General features: G+C 40.8%; 1 protein-coding gene across 1 annotated transcript in view; it reads right to left on the reverse strand.

The window, feature by feature from the left end:
• Positions 1 to 24302, reverse strand: part of celsr1a (cadherin EGF LAG seven-pass G-type receptor 1a) — a 109446-nt gene that overhangs the window by 62011 nt on the left and 23133 nt on the right. The window contains exons 2-3 of the mRNA XM_079551547.1: positions 5308 to 5663; positions 4931 to 5219 (exon numbers count right to left, since the gene is read on the reverse strand). Of these exons, the coding sequence (XP_079407673.1) occupies positions 4931 to 5219; positions 5308 to 5663 (645 nt within the window). The remainder of the gene's footprint in view (positions 1 to 4930; positions 5220 to 5307; positions 5664 to 24302) is intronic.

Consider the following 24302-nt stretch of genomic DNA (forward strand, 5'->3'; position numbering starts at 1 on the left):
GAAATGTGACAAAAATGTGACAAAAAACTGATGAAAAAGTGATGAAAATGTGATGAAAATGTGAAGAAAAAGTGACCAAAAAAAGTGACCAAAAAGTGTGAAAAAGTGACCAAAAAGTGTGAAAAAGTGACAAAAAAGTGATGAAAATGTGATGAAAAAGTGACTAAAAAAAGTGACAAAAAAGTGTGAAAAAGTGACAAAAAAGTGATGAAAAAGTGTCAAAAATGTGACGAATAAGTGATGAAAAAGTGATGAAAAAGTGACCAAAATGTGAGCAACAGAAATACCACAAAAGAGTAATAGAAAAGTGGCAACAAAGTGACAAAAAAGCAATGAAAAAGATCCATTTAAATTAGTTTTGTAGGTCGTAGCTTTCACATGAGCCTTTAGGCCATTACACTGGCCTAAAGGCTGTAAACTTTTAGATTTGGGTAAAGCTGAACTGAAATGCACTTGGTTAGTTTAGGATTACAGGTGGTTACATTTTTTATGGAGATTGGGCTGAGTTACAAGTCAGAATAAAAGGTGACCCAAACGAGTGCTTATTTGAGCACATGAACTCTTTTTTCATAAGTGACTCCACTGACTGACCTAATTACCCAAAATGCTCTTTTAGACTCTAGAGCTGTTGCTTTAGCTGCTGACATTGATGAATTACTTCTTTCAATCCCATGGTTTTATTTTATCTATCATGCACTTTGCTAAGCCTTGACTTAAACACACTTTGAAACGTTGCCCTGGTATTCACTGGCTTTGATAAGACATGTGATTTCTCGACGATGTTGTTCTGATGGCTTCAACGAACCAGGACCTTCAGCACGCACTGGGGCGGTTTGCAGCCGAGTGTGTAGCGGCCGGGATGAGGATCAGCACCTCCAAATCCGAGGCCATGGTTCTCCACCGGAAAAAGGTGGCTTCCCCTCTTCGGGTCGGTGGGGAGTCCTTGCCTCAAGTGGAGGAGTTCAAGTATCTCGGGGTCTTGTTCACGAGTGGGGGACGGATGGAGCGTGAGATCGATAGACGGATCGGTGCGGCGTCAGCAGTGATGCGGTCGCTGTATCGGTCTGTCGTGGTGAAGAGGGAGCTGAGTCGGAGGGCAAAGCTCTCGATTTACCGATCGATCTACGTTCCCACCCTCACCTATGGTCATGAGATTTGGGTCATGACCGAAAGGACAAGATCGCGAATACAAGCGGCCGAAATGAGTTTCCTTCGCAGGGTGGCTGGGCGCACCCTCCGAGATCGGGTGAGGAGCTCAGTTACCCGGGAGGAGCTCGGAGTAGAGTCGCTGCTCCTTCACGTCGAAAGGAGCCAGCTGAGGTGGCTCGGGCATCTGTTTCGGATGCCTCCTGGTCGCCTCCCGCGGGAGGTGTTCCAGGCATGTCCTAGTGGGACAAGGCCTCGTGGAAGGCCCAGGACACGGTGGTGGGACTATGTCTCCGAGCTGGCCTGGTGTCGCCTCGGGGTCCCCCCAGAACAGCTGGAGGAGGTGTGTGTGGATCGGGAAGTTTGGGCATCTCTGCTGAGACTGCTGCCCCCGCGACCCGGCCCCGGATAAAGCGGAAGAAAATGGATGGATGGATGGATGGATGTGATTTCTCGTCATGCACAGTAATGCATTTTAACGTTTGACCAGGCTGAACTGTTTAAGAAAAACCCACTTTAATCTCAACCTCAAAATTCAATCCAAAACAAGAGTCGTGTTAATGGAGGTAAAAAAGTAGTTTAACCTCTTAACCCCCACCTGAACTGAGCACATTTCTTCCAGTTTGGCTTTGCCCAAATCTAAAGGCTTCAAAATAGTGGTAACAAAAAGTTCCAAAAATATGAAAAAAGTAACAAAAATCGGACAAAAAAGTAAAAAAAAAAAAAAATGACTAAAATGTGATGAAACAGTGACAAAAAATATGACAAAAAAGTAACTAAAATATGACAAAAAATATATAAAAATATGACAAAAAAGTAAAAAACAAAAAAATGACAAAAAAGTGACAAAAATATGACTAAAATGTGACGAAATGTGAGAAAGTGACAACAAAATTCCCCAAAATTATATAAATGTTACAAAAATATGACAAAAAAGTTACAAAAAATTGACAAAAGTTACTTAAACATGACAAAAAAGTAACTCAAATATGAAAAAAAAGGTAACAAAAATATGAAAAAAGTAACACAAATCTGACAAAAAAGTTCAAAGAATCTGACAAGAAAGAAACAAAAATACGACAAAAAAGTAAAAAAAAATATGACTAAAATGTGATGAAACAGTGACAAAAAATATGACAAAAAAGTAACTAAAACATGACAAAAAATATATAAAAATATGACAAAAAAGTAAAAAACAAAAAAATGACAGAAAAAGTGACAAAAATATGACTAAAATGTGGCGAAACATGAGAAAGTGACAAAAAAAATTCCCAAAAATTATATAAATGTTACAAAAATATGACAAAAAAGTTACAAAAAATTGACAAAAAGTTACTTAAACATGACAAAAAAGTAACTCAAATATGACAACAAAAAAAGGTTACAAAAATATGACAAAAACACAAAACAAACGTGACCAAAAAGTGAAGGTCTTAGCTTTCAAATGAGGCATTACAATGACCCATATCAGGTGAGAAGCTATTAGATTTGTGTGAAGCTGAACTGGAGAAAATGCGCTCGTTTCTGGCAAGGTTAAGGTAAGAGGTTAAAAGCTTTTAACGAAGTGAAGTTTGAATGACTGGGGTGTCAAATCTACATTTTGTAGGTAAAAAGTGAAAATGTTGAACTATTCCATATAATAAAAAGTACACATTTATTTAGTAACAGATCATTTGTATCGTTTTGCTGAAATTCCTGACACTAATCATCTTACCAAACATCAATATTGGCCTCCGGTTTCCTGCCCATTTACATTCTTCTTTCCTCCTTTTATAATATTTCTGATTGTCCCAGACAGCGACAGGTACCCCAGCCCCTGCTCTGTCCTGGAACCGGATAATAGCCCCTCTCTCCACAGTGTAATCCTTGTTTGTTTTTTTTGGGGGGGGGGGCGAGGAATTAGCCATATCTATTTCCCCGTATAATGTCGGAAACCTTAGCTCTCGACATGTCAACAGGCCCATAATGGTTCCTGATGGGGCCTGACTATCTGAGGTTGAACTCTGACCTTCAAAGGAGGAGCAGGTATAAGGGAAATATGACGTCGGGGCAGAAAAAAGTGGCCCGCTGAGTGATAGTGCAGGGTTAATCAGGTAATTACATCAGATAGGCAGAGGGGGAGGAGGAGATGAAGGCTGTCAGGGACTTGTAATGGGGCAGAGACAGGAGTGGGGACAGTGTAAGGTATCATGTGCACAGAAAAGGGGGAAGTACTAAAAAGGGGACAATATTTGACAAATGTGCTGTGTGAGAATCAAAAAATAAGAAATAAAGCATCTTTATGTAGTTATTTCAGTCCAGTTTGTATTAGATCAGTGAAACAAATGTAATAAGAAGGCTCACATACACATTTTATCTTTTCAAACCCCCAGCAAATGAAAAATGGGAAAAGCTACAAGCATCGACATGTCACACTTACTTCAGTCAAAGTAGGTTTTATGTCATCGAGGGAGAGAGCTGATCTTGCTGAACCAGTCAAGTCAGACAATAAATTTCTCTGTCTTTCTCTATAGGTGTTTTACCTACAAATGTCTGTCTGTGCTGGGTTTGACCTCACAGTTCTATAATGTGGTTTGCACTCATTCACAAAATCAGGTGTGCACTGCAGTGGTGGAAAGTACTGCATCTACGTTATTATTTCTAATTATACAAGTGTATTCCACATCTAATTCACATTCAGAGCAGGAGAACTCTGTTTTGCACCCCTTTAAGGAACAGGCCACCATTTTTCCACACTGAGATATGTTCTTACCTGAGTTTAGACGAGTTGATGCGTATCTGTCTGGTCTTTACGCGTGCGCTCACACAAAAAGACCAAAGATGTTGTTAGCATTTAGCCTCTCCTCCTCCTCTCCTCTATGGGGCCAAACGGGGGTGAAGTTAGAAGCGACCAAGCTCTTCCACGTTTCCCCATTTATATACGGCTACATGAGTAGTTACACGATCCAAGTATAGTCACACAAAATTAAACATTTAACATATATATTTATAGAAGGATTAGAAGGAGTACTATATTGCAAGGCGTAATAACACCTGAGGAGCACTTCGATGTCCATACAGAGAATTTCTATTCGCCTTATTCCGCCCTGCCCACTTTTGCCTCTTTTTGCCGTTTCTCAGCACTTCCGTTGTCTTGACACTTCCAGCAGAGCACGAAGCCCGTTCATTTAAACGGAGAAGGAGGAAAAATGTTTGTCGCTAAAATCTGATGTTAAGTCGATTGATTTGTGTAAAATGTCCAATGTTCATTTGCACCAACAAGTCAACACTGCGCCGTTTCTCTGCGCGGCCTGAAATCGGCTTTGTTTTCATGTAGTAACTGATTTGATCTTGACTTCTCCAGTTCTATGTTAACTGATAGCAGGGAAAACATTACTGCACGGACGTCGAAGTGCTCCTAAGGTGTTACTACGCCTTACAATATAGTGCCACTTTTTACACGCTTAGAAAATGTTTATTTTTGTGTAACTATACATGGATCGTGTAACTTGCTCATGTAACCGTATTTCAATAGGGAAAAGACCTTGGTCACTTCGAACTTCACCCCCATTTGGCCCCATAGAGGAGAGGAGGAGAGGCTAAATACTAACATCTTTGGTCTTTTTAGCGTGACTGAGCGCACGTGTAAAGACCAGAGAGGTACACATCAACTTGTCTAAGCTCAGGTAAGAACAAATCTCTTTAGGCCTGTTCCTTTAGCATTTGAGCCTTCTTCCTTCACCGATGCTTTGAGGTCTGACCGACCCTCTGCCTACTGGTTTGCGACTGAGAGGCTCGTGCTCACCTGTGAAGTCGTCCAGGCACTCGCAGCTGTAGCCTCCCTCCCTGCTGCGGCACCTCCCGTTGTTTTGGCAGGGTCCGGAGAAGCACAGGTCGATCTCGGTCTCGCAGTACTCCCCGGTGAAGCCCATGGGACAGCGGCAGCGCAGGCCGTTGATGGGGTGGATGGGTCTGAACAGGACGGTGTCGGAGGAGATGAACGGGGGAGAGCTGTCGAACTTCAGCACCGACACACACTTCATGTAGTTCTCGCACGGTTCTCTCAGGCAGATGTTGTCGTCAAAGGGCAACACCTGGAAAGTAGAATCATATTGTGTTTATTGTGTTTTACTGATGGGTTCTACTGTAGGGATAATGGCATGTTTTGTATCCTGGTGTTACCTCCTGAGATGATATGAGCCGGAGCAGGGTCCTGTTGAGGTATATCTGTTCCTGGAGCTCCTCTGAAGGGAAGAAGGCCCCTCTGCCCGCTCCGCTGTGAGGCTGCATGGCTGAGAAGGTCACGTTGAGAATGGAGCCCTGGACGTCCGTGTCGTTTTGGATGTTAAAGATGAAAACCGCCTCCCGTTTGGTGGACAGGACGGCAGCCACGCCCTCCACAAAGAGCCCGAGCAGAGGGGAGAGGAAGCTCTCCTGGGACATGTTCTCCAGCCGGACCGTGATGCTGTTGGTCAACATGTCGTCTGTGATGATGGTGACGCGGAGAGTGCACTGGGCTTCTACTGTGTGGAGACCGTCTAGAAGAAGAAAAGGAGAACGTTATGAACTTTGAAGTACTGTAATACAATATCTCACTACGTAAACACAAAACAGAACATGCACACCTTTTAAACATGATCTTTGTTTATGATCAGGCCTCTAAAAGTTCTTTCAACAGACCATAAAAATCAAATAATGTAGCCACTTTTTGGACATTGTGAGCAAATGATACAAAGTTGACAGGAGCCTCGTAAGACTGATCCAGTAACTACAGAGATATTGATCAATAATACCAAGGTCAAAACATAAAAAAATATGATTCTGAGCGGCCCATTGCCTCAGCTCTAAACTCGTGTTCTGTAGACTCGACATTTTACTCTTTAAACCAACCCACTGAGGGACAGGAGCAGTCACTCTAAACTAATATTCATTATCTACCTACAATCACTCATTTCACCTTTAGGATTTTATTGATCCTGAAGGAAAAGAGTAAATATAAGAACATTTCACAAACACATCGCAAACAGTCGCTGTGTGTCACTCCCGACAATTCAGACAAGAGTAGAGGCTCAAGAAAACAATAGTCCATAACAATAAAAATAGAGCATATCTCAAAAGGTCCGTCACTTAATAAACACACTCACTTCAGAATTCAACAGTTCAGTGACATAGGGGACGAAAGAGTTGGAGAAAAACGATTCGTTTTCCGAGAAGCCACATAAATACGACGTCCCCAAGGCATGAGGACAGATCATGGAGAGGCTGACATTTAACCTTCTTTAGCACCTGCTCCTCCCATAGAGACTATAGGTCTCTTTGTTTAACTCCAATGATTTCAGAGCAGATTATATCAATGTTTTGCAGTTTGTTTTTGTCTTTCACAGGCAACCCCAGTACCAAAAAGTTAAAGCAGTACTAAGTAACTTGTTTACCTTAACAAATCCTTTCCGTAGTTCCTCTGGGGGTAATATAAGTGTTAATGGGAGGATTGGAGGGGTCTTTCATCTCCCCCGGTGTCTCTGGCCAGAAAACCACACTGGTCGGAGGCCCCAATACACATTAATGGAATCACGAGGAAGCTAACAGGCTAACGGGCAACGGTAACTTAAGCACCACTTAAATTGTATTTACAGTTTAAGTTTGAGTGAAAAAATGTATCTCCATTGTGTAATTGAATGTCCAGTATCCCTCTCTCCCTTTGTCTTTTCTGTCAGCGTAGTATTTACTCTCACGGACACTTAATGAGTAAAAAAACGCAACATGCTACGACACCTGCAGTGGCGCTTATGGCTTCCAGGAGCATGAGTTACTTAGTTCTGCTTTAAGAGGCTCTCTATGAATGAAACAACACTAATAACAAAGCACCAGTTGCACTCAGGAGTCTCCCACAGTGCAAAGAATGACCACAAATACAAACGTTTCCTCGTGTATAATATGAGACATAAGGTCAACAAATACATCTGTCAACACTGAGGTAAACAAAGGCTTTATCATGTAATCTACAGAAGATGATCAGGTGACCCAAGACAAACGGAGTTCACTCAGGCTTTGGGTCAAGAGTTGAACTGCTGTCAACATCTACTGTACACCACTGTAGTGTCAGGAGCAATACATCAAAAGTCTTTTATCTTTACGTTAAACAACGTCCTTGTTTCTCCTGCCTTGTCCTGTTGTTCTCCACTATCGTCTTACAGGGAAGCTCTCACAGATGTGTCGGACATACTGCCTTCACTTCCTGCTCCTCCTTCAGCACTGACGCCTTCTCTCACCTTTACTAGGTCAAGCTCCAGTAGCTCTGAAGAAACTCTGGAAGAGGAGTTTCCTAACACAAGAACTTGAGCTATAATAAGAAAATTAAGTCATATGCCTGCATGTAATTAATACATTTGAGAACACTTACAGTTAAAGAGTCTGTACTTTGAAGTATCAGACTGTGAAACACTATACAGATAAGATATATGCCGGTCAGTGTAGAGTTTCATCATACTCTGTTTTATCACTATAAGTAATTCAGTGAAGGCCTATACGGCTCTAATATCTATAGTGAGGGAAGGTGCGTATCACTCTCAGCACATTCCTCCTTCTGCACCATTTTAACCTGATCCAGTCTCCAAACGGCCGCTCCATCTCTCTTTACAGTAGTTAAACATCTCGAATGCTTTAGTGGGGAACACTTTTGCCGCTAGATTGAATTAAGTCGGGGCAGATTCTCGCTCTGAACTGGGGTAATTGGATCAGGGTTGAATTTCTGCCCCAGGGGAGGGCTGGTTTTGCGCTTGTTGTAGTACATTAAATTGTAGCTCTATGGAAAGAAAAAATCCACCGATGGCGCATCTAACTCATTAATAAATAGGTTAACAGCGTATGACAAACCAAAGCAAAAGCTGCAAACAGAAACAGCACCATGTAACTGCAGAATCTAGATTATACAATACAAAAAAGATTGTGTCATAGTGTAGATAATTGATCTGTTAAAGAGGGGGTATTTGGAAATAATGTCAAACACACCTTCATCACTATCTTACACTTTGGTGGTGTCGGAAAATATGTGCAATATTGAAATGTTGCTTTTTAGACGAGCTAGTTGACAATGCTGTGATTGTTCCTATGTAAATTCTGTAATGTTTTCTGTGATTCTCTGTGAAGCACTTTGTGATTTTATCTGTGAGAGGTGCTATATAAATAAAGTTTCTTCTTCTTCTTCTTGAAATAAAACAGCAAAAAATACCCAGTTGTTTTACTTCCTGATCCTCCAAGCAAGCTACGATAAGCCCCTCCCACCCACCCCCTCTCCTCTTGGACTGTGTGGCTTTAGTGAAGTTGTTTTTATTGATGAAAGGATGAAGACAGAGATGAGGGAAGCTTTTCCTGGATATGTCTCACTATAGGAGGAGCTTTTTGGGTGATGTCGCCAAAGTGCTAAGAATTGCATTGGGGAAGAGTCAAAGATCGCTCAAAGATGCGTGAGCGGCTCGAAACACAAGTCCAGGTATGTTTTTGATGAGAGAACAACATTACATCATGGGAAAAAGCTCAAGTTGATTTTGGTCATTACCCCCAGTACAAACACATAATAAAACAATGCATATGCCTGTCTCAATGTAACGGTCTTGCCTCCTTTGATAATTCGCTGAACGTCTTTGCCCTTATCACACTGAACTGTCCTGACTAATATATAGTAAAAAATCTTCAAGAGGTAACACTTTCAACGACTATATCAACAAATGGCGGTGGTTGTCGGGGATGACAGAGGCTCTATTGACTGATTGTATTACACCGGCAGCTTGCAGATTGCGGCGCCTCCTCCCCTGAGATACACAGTGAAAGAGATCAAGAAATGCAAGGGTTCAGGAATGTACAGATCAGCTATTATCTTAAAAAGGTGTTTGCAGAAAGTTAATGTAAGCCGTTTTCTAGTTGAATGAGTAAGTCGGCTTTTACATTGCAGTGACTTACGTCTAACAACAGGTGGTGAGGCCAGATGAGTGTGGGGGCAACATGGTTGAACTAGAGGGGGACGGAGTCGGGTTGCAGGGATTGGTCCTGCACATACTATAGGATAGACTTGGGGGCATGGGGGGTACAAGTGAAGATTTAGGGGTGAAGGAGTCAAACTGAGGGCTGGGCACAGGTGCAGGACCCCAGACTGTCATGGGACAGCCGTGGGGACAGTCAATCATAGGAAGGGTGTGGACAGGACAAATAACCGCTCGAGACCAGGGCAAAGTGCTAAACGGAGGAGGTCAACTTCAACAGCGCCGATGACTGTCGACGACATGAGCAAAGAGAGGCTTGAGGTCTGAGGAGTTTGGAAACAAGTAAACAACAGCTACAGTATCAGTTATGGAGCTATGTTACTTTAGAAGATAGAGGAAAATTGCATGACAAAAATAAATCATGCGCAAGTCAAAAATGACATTCTCATAACCTCTTACTACCCGCCTTAAACAAGCACATTTTCTCCAGTTCGGCTTCATTTAAAAGCTAAAACCTACAAAATTAATTCATATTATTCCAAGCATTGTCGCCACTTTTTCGTCATATTTCCATTGCATTTTTTGTGTGTTTTTGTCACATTTTTGACCCTTTTTTGTCACCTGTTTTGTTGCGTTTCTGGCGCTTTTTTCAAGAAGTTGCTCAAAGAAAATGTGCTCGGTTAAGAGGTTAATACTACCCATCAGTAAACACAATCTAAGCAGGAACTATAAATACTACATATCAAGATCGCTACAGATTAGTAGCAATATCGTGCATAGCATCAGACTCAGAAATGCCTATTATAAAAGATTACTAGTAATATGCTGCACATGATCAACTACAAAATTCGAGAAACATAAATAAATCAATATTCAAAGAGAACTAGTGCGTGAATATGAAACATAGTTGAACCCGAAGGCCTTTGAACAGAAGCTAAGACAAACAACCACAGGCAAAAGTTCCCTGAAACCCTTGTCCGTCAGATTTTTAGCATCAAAGGATCAAGATTTTGAGGAAATCTGTTAACGCTGGTCTTGAGGCAGCCAACACACACGTTTGTTGAACAGAGACAGACCATGCCCTAAAACCAGGACCTGATCCTGGAGCTCAGAGGGGATCCTGCCGACCCCGCTCATGTCCCGGAGTGATGGAGCGTGACGAAGAGGATCACAGGACCGCAGACAGAAGTGAAGTATTTATGAGACGGAGAGAGGCTCAGTGCGAACAGAGCAGCGTTTTCGAACTGCGCTGTACTGTATGAGGAGCGTGCAGGGGAGAGTAGTGTTTGGTGTCGCCTGTCAATTCAAAATGTATGGAGTAAGGGATCGTGGCACAAGTTTTCCCATAGTTCTATAAGTAACCAGGCAAAAACATGCCAGTTTGCGCGGCATTATGGCCGAGAGGTTCGGTCGCCGCCTCAGTGTCTATCACAGCTCTTCACCCCAATACATGCGGCTGTATCCCGTCTAACAAAGCAAATGGGTAAGAAAATGATCAAATCTTAAAGGAAGAGCTTCCATCAGATGAAATAGTAACAATCTGTCTCCTCAGTTAATAGACTTTTATCATAAAACCCAAATCTATAAGCTAAAGACCAACAAAACTGATCAGATTACCAAAACCCTCATCATCACATTTATGTCACTTTTTTGTAGCACTTATGTCACTTTTTTGTCAGATTTTCATCAGATCGTGTCACATCGTGGGAAAATTTCCATCACATTTTCATCGCTTTTTATGTCACTTTTTTGTTGCTCTTTTGTGGCTTTTTTGTTGAGTTTTCATCAATTTTTTTGTTGAGTTTTCATCACTTTTTTGTTGAGTTTTCATCATTTTTTTTGGAGCATTTTTGTCCAATCCAATCCAGTCCAACTTAATTTATATAGCACATTTCAACAACTAAGATAAGTTTCCAAAGTGCTGCACAAACAAGGTACAATGTAAACAATGAAAATGTAAAAAAATACATAAAAAATACGTAAATACCTTTAAAAACAGTCAAATTAAATAAATAAAAACCTGGCATAAACAATAAAAGGCAAGGATAAAAAAATAATAATAAATAAAATTAAAAGGCCACAGAGGGCCACGTTTTTTGTTGCGTTTTCGTCACATTTCTGCCACTTTTCAATCGCCTTTTTGTTGCTCTTTTGTCTTTTTTTCCAAGACGCTTTTATACTTGGGTGAAGACGCACTGGAGAAAATGCGCTTACTGCATGCAGGAACTTGACAATTTCCTCAAATAATAGTGATGCCCGTCAATAAAATCCAACATACAATCAGGATTTATTATTGTTGAGAGATGAAATCATTGTAATCTCCTTCATTTTCGCTACATGACTACAGTGCAACTACAATTTACTCAAAACTTGCTCAGGACCACCCTAAAAGCTACTTGTTTTTTGACTCTTTGACCAACGTGGAACAGGCGCCCAATCCCCTCTATATATAGAGTGCATTGAGCACAGCTGCTGGGGGGCACACAGGACGAGGATGAGCAGTGGAAAGGGTGTGGTGCACTCGGACGCAATGGAAAACACCATCACATACCATACTTTCACTGTGGATTGTCCAAAACAATATGAAAAAAAAAAGCAGGTTACTAATTTTGTCTTCATAAGAGCATCCAGCCTAATTCGTTTTGTTGCATGTTGATCTTTACAAAATACTGTTGAAAGAATACGTTGCATTTTTAAGCAATCACAGTATTTCAAGCTTGTACTTCAGACCACACTGTTAGGCTGCCACATTTCTTTCAGGGTAATGTGTTCTATATTTAGGGGATAAAAGTTGCTAATGAGCTGAGAACGACTTGTTTATGTTTGTCAGTGAGCACAGATGACCATACACTCAAGTAAGACATTAGTTAGCTCTGAACCAGCGCTTAGTTGTATTGTGGTGACATGAGATCTTAGCACCTCATATAACCTTTTGGACTGGATGAGTTCTGTGCCGCAGTTTACAGTCAGATGAAATCAAGTCCAAGAAGCTAACTTACAACTTACAAAAAAAGCTTCGCCCTCGCACTATTGAAACGCTCCTCATCTTTAAATCTTGGCCCTGGGTGAAGTCGCTGCGATGATAAAAGTCTTAGGAAGTTCATATTTTTTGCCCCTTTTTGCCACATGGAACTTTTCTAAGGTATGTTGTTTTTGTACAGGTCGAATGCTAACTTTAGCTCTGCTGTTAGCGCAAATGTACAAACTTTAAAGGGATATTTGACTGAGGGCCTCAATTCCTATTTATCCAGAGTGTTGTTGATTTCTGGAGATATATATATATATTTTAATTCATGCAGTCCTTATGTTTGAAGAGTTCAGTGGTGCTAGGCTAGTGCTAGGCTAGTGCATGTCTATGGTAACTAGTAGCCTGCATTAAAAACAGTCTGACCCAAGCACAGTGCACCTGAGGCAAATCACTTATAACACCAGACTACCGATATAAACGTCTGTGTTGCCTGAATAATTTTTCAAATATAACCATTATGCATTTAAAACAACTTATATTTGAGCAGCATCAGCCTCCTGGTTGTAGCTACGCAGCGGCGGAGTGACCTGCTAGGTTAGCGGATCTACAGTAGTTTGTTTACCTGCGGCCGGCATTACTACACGTGGAATTCACAAAGGAGCTTTCTACAAATCAGATATGGCAACGTTTGGAGGACTACCCCATGATTTTGAAGAGGTTTTTAAGGCAGGCTACTAGTTACCATAGTCATGCACTAGCCAAGCACCTCTAAAGAAATCAACAACACTGTGGATAACTAGGAAATAAGGCCCTGTGTCAAAAATCCTGAAATATCCCTTTAAGCTATTGCTGTATTAGCCTATTTGTTTAATTATTAAAGTGCTTATCGGGCGATTTATACTTTAAAATCCACTGTTTATCTTTCTCACACTGCAACAAGTGGAAACCTGGCTCTGAAAAGACTGGTCCTTATGTAAACATGCTGCTTAGCTTTCCTCTCTTTTTTCTTGTTGTCACTGAATAAAGTCAGAGTGGACATGTGTGTTGTTAGCGTTACAGTGACACTTATTAAAATGTGTGTATTTTAATTATTTTCTTGCAATGTAGCAAGTGCCTGCTGAACTAATGAATGAGACGGTGCTTTTATTCTGGTTTGCTGGATCGAAACCATAAATCAAATTTTAACGTTATGCACAGAGTTCATTACAGCATGTATTCGCTGTGGCATTATTTCAATAAGCTTCTGCAATGTCAAAGATTTATTTCCATAAAGTTAACTTTTTCTTGGTAAGGCAGTGTATATTAAACAGGTCACAATAAGTTTGTTGATAGTAGAAAGCAAGCCCTTGATGAGCTACACATTCAAGCACCTGCTGGATGGTCCATCTTTGTCATGTTGAACAGCCTGCATGTAATTCAAAAATCAACATAATTAAACTTAAATATATTAGAATAAATACATTGAACTGGTTGAGCTGGAAATACAACTTTATAAACTTTGGAATATATGATTAATTGTACTGTTTTTTGCAGCAACTTCGGACACCATTACACATTAAGTGATCCTAAAACTAGTCCAACTTCTTTTTAACAGCGTTGGATACACACCAGACTTCTGCACTTTGTTAATGAGTTTATGGCATGACAAAACGTTAACTTGTTTTGTCAGTCAGTGTGAGGGGTGTTAGCAAAACAGCAGAAAACTAACACATTTGTTGCTTTTGGCGAGCTTCAACATGGTGACAGGACCACCATGGAGGCACACTTTACATCAACATTCACGCAAAGGTAACTAAGGGTCTTCATTTAATATCACCTTCTTAACCCCCTTTTTTACCACTATCAATTTAGTTATTCTTCACAAACAAAGTCAACTTGAAGTGCACAAAAGGATTAACTAATGGGGTGAATAGCAGTGAGCAAAATCAAGCTGACTGATCCATTTAAATAGGAAACAGCAAAAAAGACTATTAGTCATCCAAAAGCTTTACTAAATCAGTGAGCAGGACACGTTTTCAATAAGAAACTGCACACACAGTCGAAATCAAGACTAAACCAGTACCAAAATCAAGCTAGATTAAATAGATGGAGATTAAACTGAATCAGAATTAGCCCAAAAGAACAACATCAAGAGAAATTTATGACAAAAGTAGAATCAAGCCACGCCTAAAATTCTGACTTTAAAGTGAACAGTTAAAAGGTAAAAATAAATATGACCAGTAAAGACGCCCAAATACCGCCTGTATGTTTTTGTTTTCTTTTTCAGCATATAATAAAAAGGAAGTACTGCCCATTCTTCATTTCTTTAGATCTGACTCCAGCAAACCGTCAAGACCCATTTCTCCGTGTTTCTCAAGGCATTTCTTCACCGAATTCAGATCACATATCAGGAACCGGCAGTTGTGAAAGGACAGGGAAATTATCTGCACCAGGCCAGTGCCAGGACAATTAACTGAAAGGAAAGATGAAAACAGGACACGTGAGACCAAAACTGACTATTGAGGGAAAGGATGGTTTTCCGACTAAAATTAGTTGATTGTTTTTGAGTCATACAGGACTTGATCACTTCAGCATTTGATGAATACACTACCAAACGTGCCTGCGTGACACAGTGGGGAAGTGATGAACACTCTTTGTTGACCTTGCAGGTTCCTGTTTCCCCCATAAAACTAGACATGCACTGACTACTACACTAACTGCTGCCTCTTGGCTAGGACTCCCTTGAAAAAGATGTTTGTAATCTCAATGGGACTTATGGTTAAATAAAGCGTAAATAGAAATAAAATAAAATTGAAAGCTTCTCCATGAAGGATCCCCAGACCCTCTTTTAGGTCTATGATGTACAAAAGTAGAAAGTGTTCCCAGGTTTTGGATACTATTGGAGAGAAAAAAATCAACCCACCACCGAGCAAACTTGCCAACCTCTGAAAAGAGTGAAACCTGCAGTTGGCTCAACAGAGTGTGATTCAAGATTTATGCCCAAGATCTGTTTTGGTGATGTTATAGGTCACCACCACCCACAACTCGTGGGACCACACAGGCACCACTGACTCTGATGAAACCACCTGCTTGGTAGCAAAACATTACCTCCAACCAACGAAAGGGCATTTGTTTAATCTATTATTTAACAGCTTTAACCTCTTACCACCCGCCTAAACCAAATGCATTCTGTCCTCTTTGGCTATTATATAGGCCTGTGTAACACCTTGTTTGAAAGCTAAGACCCACAAAACTGATCTTTTTCCTCGCATTGTTGCTGTGTTGTGTCACCTTGTGTATGTTTTTTGTTTGGGTTTTTTTTTTTTTCATTTTTGTCACATTTTTGTGGAGTTTTTGTGACATTTTTGTTGAATTTTTGTCACATTTTTGTTGAATTTTTGTCACATTTTTGTTGAATTTTTGTCACATTTCTGTTGAATTTTTGTCACTCTTTGGTTGAGTTTTTGTAACATTTTTGTCACATCTTTGTTGAATTTTTGTCACATTTTTGTTGCGTTTACATCCTTGTTTTCTTCTCATTTTTTGTGGCTATTTTGGTGTTTTTTCCCAAGAAGCTTTTTGATTAGGGTAAAGCCAAACTGGAAAAAATGGGATCCGTTCAGATGGGATTTAAGAGGTTAAACTTAAATAACAATCAATAAACATCCAGCTTGTCCGGAATTGTATACTGGGTATTCATTCTCAAATCGCTAAAGACAATGACGGATCAATCCTGTGTCTTAACAGGGAAGCACAATGTTTGCCAGTAAAGATTAAGTCATTTTTAAAGAAGCATTATAAGTTGGGAACAACATCTCATGAAAGTGAGTGTTCATCTGTGTCTACACATCACCATCATACCGAGCTCAGCTGTTGCTTTCCAACACCTGTGCCTCCCCATGGGGCCAACACACACCAGCAGCACTTCTTCCTTCTCCGCACTCCGCAGTCCGTGCTAGCCACACTATCAGGATTTATGCCTTTCTCTTGTTCTTTCTTATTGGGGTAAGAGCACCAACACAATAGACCCCTTTCACCCGTGCAGTGAGGGGCGGGGCCGGGGCTCGGAGTGGTAGAGTGGCACAGTGATAACATCCTGACCAGCTCAGAAACAGGTGGGATTACAGTCAGCCAACACATCGAGTGAAGCAGGATCAAGGGCCGGACGCGCTGAGCCAACAGGTGCAAGACACGCTCTGATATGGACGGGAGTCAGAGACAGGGGACAAACGGCTTGAGCACGGAGGAGACAATAGCAGCGTTATAGTAGAGTTGAACTTGTTAAAAAGTCACGTTGCTGTTCAAAAAAATGTTGGTGTGAATATGTCTGGGGTTACAATGGCACAGAAATAACGTATCTGGCCTTAGTGTCTGTTAAAATCTTGCACACACTTTATATTGTCACCATGTTCTCACTTACATTGTCCATTCTAGTTACTGGGGTGACTGAGACCGACCCGAGTCTTCAACACTAGTAGCGAAATATTGAATTGAATTGAATATTGAAATCAGCGAATATTGAATCAAGAAATTAACACGTGAATGTCAACGTTCTGGTCAAGATGCATTTGATTTTTTGCTTACGTGTCTAGGTCGCTGATAAGGCCACAAACTCAATCCTTCATCCTAAAGTTATGTTTCTGTTCTGTTTCTACTTTGTTCCATGCATCTTCAGTTCGCTCAGTTTCGACTGAACAAAAACAGTCGGGCTCTGTGCCCCGACCCGGGCCCTGGGCTGGCATATGTGGGTATTTGGCAGCCGGACCTCTGTAAAACCTCTCCACACTACCATGCCCCACCACAAGCCCTTAGAGCTGTACTTAGGCAGGGCACTCCAGGGTTTCCATTGCCAGCCCAAGAACTCACCCAGCTAGAATATCCTCGGCCCATTTAGGATCCCTGGGATAGGCGCAGCAAGAGAATAGGCCCTCTGTTCTTGGGATAGACAATACTGACGCAGCCCGGATGAGGAGGGCAGACAATGCAAATCGAGCCTAAATGACTGACTAAGTTGTCCCGAAGCCAAAGAGGAGACTGTTACAACTGCACTTGATAGCTCATCATCTCTTAAGTATCTCCGAAGGGTCATTAATGATAGTGGAGTATCTCTTACAAGCTTGTCTGCTCAGATAATCTTTGACATTTCTAATTACAGTCCCGGTGAAAGCTGTGAATTAAGTGGGTTCCAGCAAAAAGGAAGTGCTGCCATCAGGGCACACAAATGAGCCTTTTTTGTAGAGCAGTTCAACCCTACATGTGGTGGTGGCGGAGAGTCCTGAAGAGGAAACATGGGGCAGCAAAAATAAAACTGTCTAAAGGCTGCAAAGGGAACGAAATTATTTAGAAATGCCAAACCAAAACAGAAGACAAACTATGCTAAGCTAACGGTGGCTAATGTTATGCTAACAGAGCCTTCTAGCGATCAGCAGTCTGTGAAAATCATTCCTTACAATCATGTAAAGCATTTCAATGTTGAATGTAGGCCACTGGTCAGTCCAAGTCCGAAAGGCAGCCGAGAAGTCAAAAATGGGCATAAGTGACCAACAGAGTTCGGGAAATTCCACAGTTACCAAGGAGATCCGCCATCTTTGCAGCTTTTAGCATACATTTTCCAGAGACTATTAGCTAAAAGCAATATAAAAGTGAGAGAAAAAAGCCACGGAACAACTCCGAACAACTATTGATAAATACATCTAATACACTGTGGTGTCCAAGCTTTAAATGTGAATAATCACTGCAGGATTTTACCTTTTCAAATCTCCATTTGTTTATTATTGCTGCTAATCCCATGATGCTTATTGGTATGACAATACATTCCCGAACTCTACACTACAAAGTCATTCTGTCACACACACTGTTAAGCTTCTATCTGTGCAGCTACTTTGCAAAACTTCAATCGAACCATAAAAATCTCAGTGTCAAATATGAAATACAGAAGATAAAGAGAACAACGCTTCAAAACTGTAATGTCTATGAGTAATGTGCGTTGGTAAAGTGGAGCTGTCAGCTTTCCCGCTGTTTTGACAAGGAGCCATAATAAAACCAGGAGCAAAGGCTGCACTGCACGTGTCAGAATCTGAGAAGGAGACATCCTCGAGACACGTCTGCGGTGGAGGGAAAAATAGACTGAACTAAGTCATCCACAATTGTCTGATGCATCTAATTAGGCGCGTGTCATGGGTTTCTCACACCAACTCAATTTCAGCAGCGGAGAACTTTTAGCAACACAATTTTTAGCAACGCAGTAAACATTAGCTCTAAATATGGAGCCACTGTCTGTTTTTATAATCAATTACATGAGAAGCAAATACAGTCTCTCACTCACTGCCATTTTCCAACATGCCTATCATCACAGAAAATGCAAGTTCTTTAATGACCTATCAAGTTAAATTCATTTTTTATCCCTATAAAAAAGGTAATTGAACAGGCAGATGTCATCTTTCTCTGTTTTCACCTGACAAAGTGACACATTATGCCCATGATAATACACCGTACCATTATGTGCCATATGGGCCAACAGATAAAATGGCCTCATTTCGATTTCCAACCAACTTAAGCCATAAGCCACACCCACGAATTCTCATTGGATGTCTTTCCATATGCAGCTTTTTCAGTTGGCTTTATTAAGTTAATATTGTTGTTTTACAAATGTTTAAGTTTCAGAATTAAGGTTAGGGTTAAGAAAAGGGATTTGGTTAGAGTTAAAACAATGTGGGGGGCGGGATCATGGCGTAACTGGGTTGGAAAGTGAAAGGACGCGTTAAAATGATCTATGGGATACTTCCTGGCTGGTGGAAGACAAGTTAATTCACCGCTACAGTGAAACCATTCGTCATACTTAATTACACTGTTTTCACAACAGTCTGATCCTTAAATGTAGTTTTTAATTATGATTGATTGTAAGATTGATTGAGCTGCTACAGCAGATAGGACCTATGCAGATTCTTTGCTTATATCCTCGAGGAATTCCTGTGTGAAAGCATACGGGCATATCATCTTAATGTCTTTTAAAATACATTAAGATGGGAAAGATTGGTTTACAACAAGACAAGAAAACATTATCACAATTGCAGGTACGGTCTATGACATTATACAAGCTCTTTTCGTCATGGGGACAGACTGAAGATGCAATTCCCAGCCAGACCTATATTTAAAGGGTAAATAAAAAAAACTTTATAGAGGCCTTGAAAACTCGACAAATTAGAAACATAGATAAATATTTTTCAGGTATTAAAGGGATATTTCGGGATTTTTGACATAAGGCCTCATTTCCATATTTTTTAAAAATGCATGCTGTCCTTATATTTGAAGAGTTTAGTGGCGCTAGGCTAGTGCTAGGCTAGTGCTAGGCTAGTGCTAGGCTAGCGCATGTCTATGGTAACCAGTAGCCTGCATTAAAAACCTCCTCAAAATCATCGGGTCGTCCTCCAAGCGTTACCATATCTGATTTGTAGAAAGCTCCACATGTAGATCCGGCAACCTAGCAGATCACTCCGCCGCTGCGTAGCTTACAACCAGGAAGCTGATGCTGCTCAAATATACAGTATGTTATTTTAAATCCCAAATTGTTATATTTCAAAATGATTCAGTCACACAGACATTTAAATCGGTAGTCTAGTGTTAACTTATAAGTGATTTGTCTCAGGTGCACTGTGCTTGGGTCAGACTGTTTTTAATGCAGGCTACCAGTTACCATAGACATACGCTAGCCTAATACTAGCCTAGCACTAGCCTAGCACTGCTAAACTCTTCAAATATAAGGACTGCATAAATAAAAAAATAAAAAATCTCCACAAATCAACAACACTCTGGATAACTAGAAAATGAGGCCCTATGTCAAAAATCTTGAAATATCCCTTTAATGTAAGTGTAGTGTTTTTTTGGCCCATTTTTAATTACCAAAATGTATGCTTACTTGATTATTTCATGCTGCACGTATACATTGCTTAACCCCATAGCTGCATCACAGTGGAGAGTGAAGCCCCTCAGAGCCTGTGTGGTCAACGGATTAATATAAGTACAATTAGTTCCTCGTCAAATCCCTATTCATGAGAGCACAAAAAGGCGAAGAGTCAAACGGGCTTTTTCTCTGACACAGATTTACTGGAGTATGACCAAGAATGCACATTTTCAAAGACGCCGCGCTGCCATGCTCTGGCGCCGCTGACACTGAGTGAGCTTTGGAAGAACTGTTTGAAAAATTACTCATTATCTGTGACTCAAAATTAATCATAGGGTTAGAGAAAAAGGCTCAGGTTGTAATACAAGCTCATTTAAAAGGCGTCAAACTGGAGTTGTCATACTGTTTAATTATTTGTCATTTGTTTGTAATATAGATTTTATATTTGATGTCTATAATTTAAAATGTTTGAAACCGCAATTGCATCAGATAAACAATGTCACTGGTGATACAGTAGCTCAGCATTATTGTGTTTCCCGGCAATACTTGACAAACCGCTGTTTTGGGGGTGAGAAACTGACCAGCGGCCTCTTCGCCGCTCAACCCACAGTTCACTATTTAGCAACTCAACCCAGCCATAAACCAGAGTATCTTTTACACTGACATGAGATATCGTACTCTGACGCCGTCTCTTCCTCCACAATCAAGAGGTGTCTCTATTTTTTGCATTTTCTCCATGAACTTCAGGAACCATCACCCCAAAAGATAGTGGTCCAGCTGAAACAATAAATAAATAAAATTCACCTAGCAAATGCATGGTGCACACATCACCAGCTGAACATGGACACTCGTTTTTTCTGCAGCAGTTATTGTCACATCAAACGGCTTGGATTCTCTAAACATATTTGTAAATGGCGACACAGCGGACAATTTTCCTACAGAGACAACAAATTATTTCACCTTTCACTGATTTCTATAGTGCCTTGAAAACAATCCACATGTTGGAATGAACTCCTTTTCATAATTCATTGATGCAAGTCACTTTCTGATATCAATTTCAAGATAATGTGTGTACATTTTGTAGATTCCTGAATAAAAACCCCAATATTGTTCCTTCAAAGTCTCTTAAAAGACTAGAATGTAACGGTGCCTCAAAGCAGAAGTATCCCATGCCCCTAGAGGCCATTAACGCCACTGCAGGTCGTAGCATGTTGCGTTTTTTAACCCATTAACTGTCCATGAGAGTAAATATTACGCTGACAGAAAAGTCAAAGGGAGAGAGGGGTATTGTACATCCAATTACACAATGGAGATAATGTTTTTCACTCAAACTTGGCTGTAAATACTGTTTAAGTGGCGCTAACCCGCAGTTAGCTTTACCTGTTAGCCTGTTAGCTTCTTCTTCGTGATTCTATTAGTGTGTATTGGGGCCTCCGACCCGTAGGCAGCAAAGTAGCAATTGTGGTTTTCTGGCCAGAGACACCAGGGGGAGAGGAAATACCCCCCAATCATTCCATCAACACTTGTATTACCCCCAGACGGACTACGAAAAGGATTTATTAAGGTAAACAAGTTACTCAGTACTGCTTTAAAACTATGTGAAAAATTACCTGAATATGAGCTGATGCCCTTATGTTATTATTTATTTATTTTATTTTGTGTTGCTTAGATTTTCCTGTCCAGCAGTCATTTGTATTGAAAAAATAAAAAAAAAATATAATAACTTTTCTGATGGCTGATGCTCTTTATGTAGAATTGCAAAAACAAATACTTTTCTATATCATGAAATATTGTTCTAATTTGATCGTCTCTCCTAAAACTTTCTCGAGTGCCTTTCTGTCTGGTCTTTCCTCACTTGAGGAGTCGGGTTACAGTTATTGTTGCTGCTGGTTACAGATAAATAGGTTGCTTGGTTACTGTTCTCACACGTGATTGGTTCAGTTCAACAAAACCTCACCCGCGATTGGCTCATTTCAAGAAAAACACGAAGGGGAGGGGCTTTTTCTTTTTCTTTTTTTTTTTTTTAAAGGGGGTCGTCTGGGAAACGGTGAGACTTTTCTCAATTTAAATAGAGTTGGGACAAATCCTTGCTGCTTTGACGCTCAAGTACAAGAGTGGGTGTTTTCACAGAGGGGGCAGAGGCTGGAGAGAGATAGTGACCCATCCCAAAACCCTAAATACCCCCACTGACACCTGCTGGATGCCTGTTTAGTGCCCGCATCACTGTACATTGTTTTATTATTTACACAGTGAAAACTATATTATAACAAAAGGGGGAAATTGGGGTCACATGGGTAGTAGCTCAAGGATGGACATGAATCTATGTGTCGTAATAAATGTTGCAAGTAGAGAAGAGTAATGAATGGATAGTACATAATGTGCTCTGCCAAAGGTTTTTGCACAAAAACAAAAACGCTGAAGCAAAATTGTGGATAACTTTGACCAAGTACATTTGCATATAGTGGCAAAGTGAAAAAAGCCAGGTAGAAGAAATTGGATTGCTTAAAATGTGGCCTACAATAAAGGCCACCTGAACAGAGCACGTTTTCTCCAGTTTGGCCTTGCCCAAATCTAAAAGCTTCTCAAAACTCCCCCGACGAAGGAAAAGTAACAAAAACACAACAAAAAAGTGATGAAATTACAAAAAAAACGACAAAAAGCAGCTAAAGAGCAACAAAATGTAAAACAAAAGAGTGATAAAAAAACGATGAAAGTGCAGCAAAAGAATAACAATAACTCAACCAAAAAAGTGGCAAAATTGTGACAGAAATGCAATAAAAAAGCAAAGTTCAAATGAGGCGTCACACCTACAGGCAGTAAACTCCAGAAGCTTTCAGATTCGGGTAAAGCCAAACTGGAGAAAATCTACTCGGTTAAAGCGTGGGGGGTTTGAAAGGGAAACCCTGCATTCAAGAGTTCAAAATCCCATTTCCAATCCCCTCCTTCCCTCACAGCTCCTGTTGCATTGGTCACGTTACTAACATAACCCTGTGCCAGAGCCAGAGACTGCAGCATATATTTGACCTTGCCTTAAACTGCCCCTAAGCAAGTGACATACCAGCCATTCCTGTCTTTAAGTGCACAGTCAGCCCGCCGCAGGACGGTACTAGCATCAAACACAGAGCTGAGTTTTACAAAAAGGCATAATAGTGGCTCCAGCCTAAATTAGCCACAGTAAAGCCCTGTTTGAGTTTGTCTTTGTTCCTCTGTTGAGTTTTCAGGCCTGGAGGCTACAGCTTTCAGACCTGCTGTCAGATTCAGGAAGTCTATGAAACGCATTCCTAATGGATTGGCTCTTGGATCTGAGTGAGAGTGAAAGGTGGCAATTATTACAAGATAACTTTGCAGAAAGATAAATGTGTGTAATCAGATCTAATGCATTGTCAGTGTTGCTGTGTGTGAGCTTTTTGTGTTTTGGTCAGTGGTTCTGTGATGACGTGTCAGGGCTTTGATGGGGAAACAGTATTCATAACAATTACTTTGCTTTATTTTCGGCATCAGGTTTAATGTTTGGTAGAGCCTAAACATTTTTGCTGCGGGTTTGCAATGCCAAAAGAGTTGAGGCTCCTTAGATGTACTGGATTCATACTTTATTTAATTATAATTTCAGCTCATCTTTAAATTTGCATGTTGAAAAAGCAACAACAATGCCAAATGCTCAGCCCTCTGTATATCCCTTAATACAATACAGTATGTAAATCTCTGCACTGTCTGCTTGTCCAGGGCCAGTTGGTCAGCTCACTAAGCCTTTGTTAAATTAATGGGTCATTCATAAGTCTATTGAGACATGTAATTATTCGTTGTGTCCGGTCACTGCTCCTCTCTTGCGTTTACGGCACCAGGCGGAGCAACCAATCAGGACGCAGCCCGACACAATGTCCCGACAGAGGACACAGATGTCTGGGTAAAGTGCTGGACGGGACCCCTGCCCACCTGGAGCTGCTGTCTGCCAGATGACCTCTTGATGTCTCAATCCCACCCTCCTTTGGCCCAATGCCCTTATACTTGTACTTCTAAGAGGATTGCACAGGGGGATTAGATGTTTAAGCAACAAAAAAACGACATCGCTGAAAGTTTTAATCAAAACAGTTTCTAAGCCAGAACTATCAAATACAACCAACGCACAGTCTCTGTTTAACCTCGCAATTTGCCTGTTGGACATTTGCAAGGTTTTGCCCCACGTTTTATTGGTCATCTTTGCTTCAAGGGATACTCCTAATGCTTCAAAGTGGTTTATAAAAAGCAACAAGTCAAGCACTAAAAGCTCTTTTACCGCTGGCAGTAAGTACGGCTGCCATAACTTGTACGGTAAAAGCTGCAACAAAGCATCACGGTTGAGTGGAGGGCGATAATT

Source organism: Gobius niger (assembly GCF_951799975.1).
Source record: "Gobius niger genome assembly, chromosome: 2".
Lineage (NCBI taxonomy): Eukaryota > Metazoa > Chordata > Actinopteri > Gobiiformes > Gobiidae > Gobius > Gobius niger.